The sequence below is a fragment of the Paramormyrops kingsleyae genome, chromosome 5 (genome assembly GCF_048594095.1).
Source record: "Paramormyrops kingsleyae isolate MSU_618 chromosome 5, PKINGS_0.4, whole genome shotgun sequence".
Lineage (NCBI taxonomy): Eukaryota > Metazoa > Chordata > Actinopteri > Osteoglossiformes > Mormyridae > Paramormyrops > Paramormyrops kingsleyae.
This window is the reverse complement of record NC_132801.1, coordinates 30,987,007-30,995,158: the sequence shown is the minus strand read 5'-3', so window position 1 is coordinate 30,995,158 and position 8,152 is coordinate 30,987,007. Positions and strand designations below refer to the sequence as shown.

The following is an 8,152-nucleotide window of genomic DNA, read 5'->3' as shown; positions in this document are numbered from 1 at the left end:
CACATTAAATAAAATTATCCAATTGAAAGTCTGCAGATTAACCATTATAAACATTTGCAAATAAAAAGATGATGCTCATGTTTATGAGTCAGGTATATTGTGCGTTATTTGGAGACTTATTGTATAGACATTTGCATTAGTCAGTGTGTTAATTTTAATCTATTACAAACCAGTATTTTCAGATGCTGTACATCCAAAGGTGGAGTAATCCAGAAATACCTAGGATTTAAGCTTTCAATGAAGTTCATTGACATGTGTTCCATTTCAAATTTAAGTCATATAGCATTACTTTGACCTCAATAATCAGGGTGTCCCTTGCAACCCAACTTCATGTTTCATTTCCATGCAGACATTAGGAGTTCTGTCATATTCAGTGTATCCTGGAATTGACTAACCAATGGTAGTGTGAACTCTAGTATGCAATGCATGCTTACACTCGGGCCCTGCCCAACCCCAAGAAACTTTCACAGTAGCCATTATCAAAAGATAATTCAGTATTTCCGGTCATAATTGATCAGTAGTGTGCAGATTAAGTCAAAGAAAGCACTTAAGAACTTTATGCAGAAATAGTTTGAGGGTTAAGTAGCTATCTACAGAATGTTGAAGGGTGTAAATGCATCAGATTAAACATTTTGAAGAGGTGCATTTTTAAGATGTGTGCACTTTATTGAATTTTAGTCAGTGTACAAGTAGGCTCCACCAAGTCTGGCACTGCCACTTTCCACAAGTTTGTTGAAGGTGGATGTAAACCTTTGTTTGAAAGGTAAAGCTCCGGCATAACAAACCAGACCATGAATTTAAGGCTGAGAAGTACAAAAACCCAGACATTGTTTTTTTTTTTCGGTTATATAATTTACATAAGCAATACATCAAAATTAAGTATGTGCTCCCACCTCTACAGGGCAGCCTTCATAGAGGCAAACAACTTCTGGACAATGCATTCAACATTTGGAATGACAAAAATGCATGGTTTTTAAGTCCTCAGAGGCATTGTAGACCTTTCAGGGATGCTTTTTGCCAAACCTTGCCAACACCCTCACCATTCCAGTTTTTAAATCCTGAGTCAAGCGCCAAAAATAAGCCATGCCAATTTGTCGTTTCTGGTTTTTCTCTGCACAATTGGAGTCGGTGTGTGAAGTGGTAACAGTCCATTTAGAAACATTTGCGGTGGACGATGGAAGGTCCAGACTCGTCGTACTCCTGCTTGCTGATCCACATCTGCTGGAAGGTGGACAGGGAAGCCAGGATGGAGCCTCCAATCCAGACAGAGTATTTGCGCTCAGGTGGGGCAATGATCTGAAAGAGCAGAACCGGTGAGTATTATAGAACACTGCTTGAATCAGAACATTGAAAAGGGCTAAAAGCATACACATGTAAATGACTACCAACCTTGATCTTCATTGTGCTAGGAGCAAGGGATGTGATCTCCTTCTGCATCCTGTCTGCAATGCCAGGGTACATGGTCGTACCGCCAGACAGTACAGTGTTGGCATACAGGTCTTTACGGATGTCGACATCACACTTCATGATGGAGTTGAAAGTGGTTTCATGGATACCACAGGATTCCATACCTGTGGAACAGAATCACATTAAGTTTTTGCCATCACATAATGGAAACAACTTGCATCAGTGCCTTCAAAAAGTCTATTTACCCAGGAATGAGGGCTGGAACAGGGCCTCGGGGCATCTGAACCTCTCATTGCCAATGGTGATGACCTGACCATCAGGCAATTCGTAGCTCTTCTCCAGAGAGGAGGAGGAAGCAGCTGTGCCCATCTCCTGCTCAAAGTCAAGGGCAACATAGCACAGCTTCTCCTTGATGTCACGGACAATTTCTCTTTCAGCCGTGGTGGTGAAGCTGTAGCCCCTCTCGGTCAGGATCTTCATGAGGTAGTCAGTCAGGTCACGGCCAGCCAGGTCCAGACGCAGGATGGCGTGGGGCAGAGCATAACCCTCGTAGATGGGCACGGTGTGTGTCACACCATCACCAGAGTCCATCACAATACCAGTGGTACGACCAGAGGCATACAGGGACAGCACAGCCTGGATGGCGACGTACATAGCTGGGGTGTTGAAGGTCTCGAACATGATCTGCAAGTACATAGAAGAGACCATCAGGACACATCCTGAACTACAAACTCAATGCATGCATTTCACACACCTGAAGGGTTATATAGGTTATTCAGATGCACAACACAACATTCCTTATTATCAGTGCAGGATGAAACAAACAGTCAAAAAGGAGGAAAAACCTGCAGCTTCCAGCAAGAGTGGAGAAATTCAGTGATGAAGAGAATAACTCCTAAGATTTTGGAAGAAATGAAAGAAATGAAACCCTCACATACAAGTGTTCAATAAGATTATACCTGAAGTCAAAATAAAAGTCAACTAACCTGCGTCATCTTCTCCCTGTTGGCTTTGGGGTTCAGAGGTGCCTCAGTCAGCAGGACAGGGTGCTCCTCTGGGGCAACACGCAGCTCATTGTAGAAGGTGTGGTGCCAGATCTTCTCCATGTCATCCCAGTTGGTGACAATGCCATGCTCAATTGGGTACTTCAGGGTCAGGATACCCCTCTTGCTCTGAGCTTCATCACCAACATAGCTGTCTTTCTGTCCCATACCAACCATCACACCCTGAGAAAGAGCACAATGTTATCAAGCACATTCTATGCCAGGCATTCAGAACATAAAAATCAACTAATACAACAGACGGTTATATACCTGATGCCTTGGGCGACCAACAATGGATGGGAAGACAGCACGTGGAGCATCATCACCAGCAAATCCAGCTTTGCACATACCAGAGCCATTGTCAACAACCAGTGCAGCAATTTCGTCTTCCATTGTTAGACTAGAAGAGGGAGGGGGAAAAAAAGAGAGGCGTTAAAATTCAAAAGTTAGGCTACGCCTCCCTGTCACCATGTGACAGAACCATTTCCTGTCTTCTCATTTAGCCGCCAGGGGGAGCGCTGGCGTTGCAGACGAGACAAAGGAAGCCCTACTACATTCTCTACCATAAAAGGAAATGGTTTGAGCCGCTTTGCATCTGCCGGCAGCGTGGCCCTTAGCCAGAGAGAAAAAGGCTGAGCCACAGCGAATAGATCTGACGTTAGGGAGTGGCCGGGGCATTGCTCAAGAGCTTACGGTCAAGTTCATCGATTCCCCTTGAATTGGACTTGGGAGGCATGCCCGTTTAAACAAGCAGTTAGTAGGCGTCACCTTCCTCTATGCAGCCGAGACCTACCAATACCGGGTCTAGGTTCTGCAATCGCCTCCTATCCAACACTGAAGTTCATTAAAACCTCACATTCCGGACAGGTAACCTAATAGGCGATTCCGAAGTGGGGAAAAAAAGCAATGCATAGCAATAGTGCTCATTTCACTCCCATTTCGGCCATCTGCGGTCATCTACAGTCTCAGCCAAAAAGTTAGAAGATCTGGGTACATTTTCCAGATGCTGAAACACGCCTAAACTAGTAAAAGACCATGAGCTACGGAATATCAGGAAAGGAGACAGCGTGTCCATTTTAGCAATTAGATGAATGGCGCAGTAGAGACCAAAGGATTATCCTACGCATTTCTCAACTCGGTAGCCTTTCACGTTTTCTACGACAATGAAAAGGCTTAATAAAATGACACAAGAGGTTAAGTTTTACAAAAAAAGACATGTGATTAAAAAGCCAGCTGAAAGACAATGCATTTCCATTTCTATCTATATTAAGTGCCTTAATTAGGTTGGTCACACCCTTCAACAACCCAGATGAAGCCGGCTTCATTTCGGCCATTACATTTAAAAACCACCACTTAAAAAATTAAAAGAGCACCACGTAAGACTTCCAACATTAATGCAAACGGAAGCAAAGCGGCCCCTCACTGCCTTCAGATAGAGGTTCAGAACAATGGAAGTTAACGATACGGTCAAGGTTACCGTAAAATTACCATTAGTATTATGTACATTTAGTGTCCATATGTCTTAAATAAAAAAGCACACCCTTATAATTCCATTCATATTTACTGCAGGAAGTCGAGTCCACGCCACAACATTACTGTAACCATAAATTTACATATATTTAAATATTAACATTTGAAACATTAAGAATACATACATATGATTGAGATATTTAATTTCAAATAAAATGGGGGGAAATTTGATAAAAGACTTACCTAGCGTGGAGGTGACTTTACCAATCAGATAAATGAAACCAGACAGGTCTTTCCCGCACTAGCTGCGTTTGGAGAAGCCCGAAGTAAAGCTACGGGTGCGGGGCGCACAGTTTTATCGCCGGTGCCCTGCCCGGCTCTAGCCATATAAGGTAAACTTTCGGCACCGAGCGATCGGATTGGTCGGCCGACATGGACCCCGCGAGCTGCGTGCGCATTGCTGCACCTCGTCGTCTCTTGCAACACGAGAAAGGAGGGTAGGGGAGGGCGAGAAATGGCGAAGCATTCAATGCAAAGTGAAAGAAATAGCGACAGATAACTTATTCACCCCGGCGATCTTTGCACTATAGTACTTAAGTAATGTATAATTTTATTTCGCCGTCTGTGACGGGTAGCCAGGAGCATATCTGCTTCGGGATCGCTTGCTTTCTACCTGCTCGTTTCACGACAAGTAGCTACAGATGCATAAATCTATATATAACAATATTTACATAAGCCATATATACAGGACATGCGTTTCCAATAATTACGATATTACGAAAAGACTGGCATACGGAAGCTGGCATATACGTTCCAGCCACGAAGAATGCGTTTACAGAAGTTGGATAAATGTGGACAAGTGTACATATGATTGTCAGTGTGTTTAATTACAAAAACTGGGACTATGTTGGGGACGCAACCCGCGCCTTTAGGAGCCTATAATCCTACATAGAACAGTCCACTTAAGATAAATGTTTACAAACGACCCCTCCCAATGTCGTTATTATTATTATTAGCATTATTTTAAAAATTTAAAAGGAGGCATTCCTGTGCAACAAAAATATGGTTGCTTCATATTTTTCATTAACATTACACTGGTTTGGATAAGTAATGTAGTTACAGGAGTCATGATGTGACATATACAGTTTTTGTGAAAATGAAAAAACGTCCTCCCAGTTCATTCCTAAATTTAATGAAAACTATAAATGACGCCCACAAATGCTTGATCTATTTGAAACATTTTTAAATTGTACTTATTAATATTATTTTGGTTGTTAGCTGCCATCGAAAGTAGTAAACCGGCAAACGTCAACTTTCTGACCGGGAGGGCGTGGCGCCTGGGATAAAAAATGTCAGCCATCGCTTCATTCATTGCGGCAGTCAAGTTATCAGCCGAGCAAAGTTTGCTGTCACGGTATGGGCTACTCTTTCGATGCTTTTCGGCCACGTTTTGAACGTTTCTAGTTTACTAATCAAAGCCTCTCAAGACGTCGCATATTTAAAAGTTGTTCTGTAAGACATGTCATTTGGTGTGAATTAATTCTTTATTTAAAGGATCGCGTTATAAAATTATACATATATAACTCATTTTTTGCGCGTTCAGCATCCTTAGGATCAATGTTAGTTAAAGATGGGCGTTATTGCACAAAACATTCTCTGTCTTAGCTGCTAATATAGAATACTGGTGACCAAGGATCAAGTCTGCTGTTGTGCTCTTATTAACAGCATGTTTCATATTAAGGAACTGGATGCCTGAGAAATCGGTTCCTGTTCTATATGGGTAAATGTTGATGGGTTTTAAAGGACACCTAATGTAAATGCTTCAGTCAAATAACTTGCATGCATTCTTGTGTTAAGCAAGTTCTTTTAACGTGTAGGAACATGGGAAATCTGTGTATATTTTTAAGTCATTTTAAAACTGCTAAAGCATTAATCACATTTCCATATTGATTAACAGTATGGGGTCACTGTGAGCTTGGAACTTATCCCAGGAAGTACAGGGCACAAGGCAGCGGACACTTTGAACACGATGCCAGTCCATCCCAAGGTGTGCACACACACACACACACAGTGGGTAATATAATGACACCAGTTCACCTAACCTCATGTTTTTGGACAACTGGGGAAACCTGAGCATCTAAAGGAAACCCATAAAACACATGCAGAACACAAACCCCACGGACATTCTGGTTATTCCTGCTTTCTGTTTAGGGCAGTGGAGTTATCACCCTATTTGGAACTGTCAGGTTTATTTTGAATGAATAGTGCTGAGCAGGCCATGAGGAAGTGTTGAATCTCTTGTTCTTTGCCTCCCTAAAAGGTCACCATTTTAAGTTCTAATCCATTCTACAGTCTCGCAGATTGGGCAATTTGAAGAGCGGATGTGTGTCAATCTTTAATAATGTACAGCCAGAGCTTTGGTTGCTCTGACTGCAGTGGGTGTAGGTGACAGGTATCGTGTGGCGTAAGATTTTCACAAAGGTGTTTGCTCATGCCATCGTAATAGTGCCTTTATATGAAGGGCAATGTTTTTTTAGATTACTGAACCCTACCCTAGTGGTTTCATGTTATTGACAGGTAAGCCTTCAGTATAGGGTTAGATAACTCACATTTGTGTGTAGAGTCTGCATGTTCTCCCTGTGTTGTGCATGTTTCCCCCTGCAGTTCATTCAATAAAGGCATTAATTCAAGACATGCATCTTTGTGTTGTGCCTGGTGTTCGGGTGCATGTGGCCTGTGATGGACTGCCTTTCAGGATAAGGTCTTGCCTTGCATTGTGCCCTTTATTACCTGGGATGGCCAACAGGCCCTGTGTTGAAGAACGGATGGATGTGTAGGGATCTTCATTATCCAGCGTTGACCAAAAAGAAGACTTCATGTGCAAGATTTATTTATAATCTTAAAATTCATAAAGTCATGTTCTCGTTGTCAATATACAAAATATTCACACCTTATAATGTGAAATCTTTCAGTTACAACTCTTAGTTACCTACATTAAGGTAATGCAACTTTGTCTATAAACATGCTGCATTTGGTTTATTTGGTTTCATATAACAGTTGACCCCTTCATAAATAGTTTTTTTCCTTCTTTTTTTATGGAGCTCGTAATTCATGCGGATGGTCAAAATTACAGTGGACGTATCACAGTACTTTCTGCTTCAAATGAGCCCCTTGAAAGTTGTTCTAGCAAAGAAGGTTACATTCTGTCCATTATATTAATATCTTTCGCATTTGTAACTTAAGATGTTACATGTATGCAATTGACTTACATTAAGTTAGTGAGTTATTACGACATGCGTTGTAGTATTTCGCGTAGTATTCTATTGCCATGTTGATGAACAGGACTTGAAGAATTTCAAAAATTCTCACTCGGTTTCATGAAAATCTTTTGACCTGCTGCTCAGTAAGACTGACTTTGTCTAAAGTATTTCTTAAATGTAGCCTTATTGTCATCACACTCTCCTTCCTCTTTGTAGCACATTAAAATGCCTATATATGGCTTTCAAGGATTCACAGTGTGTGGAAAGGCTACTGTTAACACATACACCTCTTGAGTTCTGAGTTGTCCATACCTCTTACATCATGTTGGAAGCCACTTTTGGATTTTTTGCTGTCACCGTTGGCCTGAGATTTGTGTGGTTGTCAGCACAAGAGGGTCTAATTTATCTTAACTGTTAAATGACACCAAAGAAACATCGAAAGGTATGTTTATGCAGTTTATTGCTGGCAGATCAGCAGAGTTGAGTGATGGCTCTACATTAATACCTCATAGTGACAGTACATACTGACCACACTAAATCAGCTGAGAAAATATATAGAAACACATAACCAGCTTATTTGGATTCAAATAACTGACTGGAAGTATTCTTATAGAATTGGAAATATATATATTTCTAATTAAAAAAAATTGATAACTATGATTAGAGAGTCACTTATGGCTGTGCCCTTTGTAAAAAACAAAAATCTCTATACATCATTACATTTAAATGTAGGCTTATTTGGTCATATGGTTTTCTCTTTGTGGATTCCGTTTCTCTTCCCTCACTGTTTGTTGTCCCCATGGTGAAGTTTGGACTCCTCCCAAAGCCTCATGGTTTAGGTGGATATCTTCAAACCACTTACCTTGGTCAGGGGAGGCCTGGAACCTATCCCAGGGAGCAGACGGCACAAGGCTGGGGTACACCCTGGATGGCATGCCAGTCCATCACAGGGCACGGGGCTGGGGTACACCC

The 8,152-nt window shown here is 41.6% G+C and overlaps 1 protein-coding gene across 2 annotated transcripts; it reads right to left on the bottom strand.

The window, feature by feature from the left end:
• Positions 1-641: 641 nt before the first annotated feature.
• On the bottom strand, positions 642-4,318 carry actb2 (actin, beta 2). 2 transcript variants are annotated; one of them, XM_023814894.2, is made up of 6 exons: positions 4,164-4,318; positions 2,721-2,850; positions 2,394-2,633; positions 1,653-2,091; positions 1,390-1,571; positions 642-1,296 (listed from the first exon to the last, which is right to left on the bottom strand). In XM_023814894.2, exons 2-6 carry the CDS (start codon positions 2,841-2,843, stop codon positions 1,153-1,155), a joined length of 1,128 nt encoding a protein of 375 aa, XP_023670662.1. In that variant the 5' UTR covers positions 2,844-2,850; positions 4,164-4,318; the 3' UTR covers positions 642-1,152. The 2 variants fall into 2 exon arrangements, with proteins under 2 accessions (XP_023670662.1, XP_072568663.1); XM_072712562.1 differs by lacking the exons at positions 2,394-2,633; positions 2,721-2,850; positions 4,164-4,318 and adding an exon at positions 2,253-2,291.
• Positions 4,319-8,152: the final 3,834 nt, after the last annotated feature.

Excerpts from the sequence above, each read along its gene's own strand:
- actb2 (XM_023814894.2), bottom strand. The coding sequence starts at position 2,843 with ATGGAAGACGAAATTGCTGCACTGGTTGTTGACAATGGCTCTGGTATG. Across the intron at positions 2,634-2,720 it reads TTGGTCGCCCAAGGCATCAG|GGTGTGATGGTTGGTATGGG; the intron begins GTATATAACCGT and ends GCTCTTTCTCAG. Across the intron at positions 1,297-1,389 it reads CTAGCACAATGAAGATCAAG|ATCATTGCCCCACCTGAGCG; the intron begins GTTGGTAGTCAT and ends CTGCTCTTTCAG.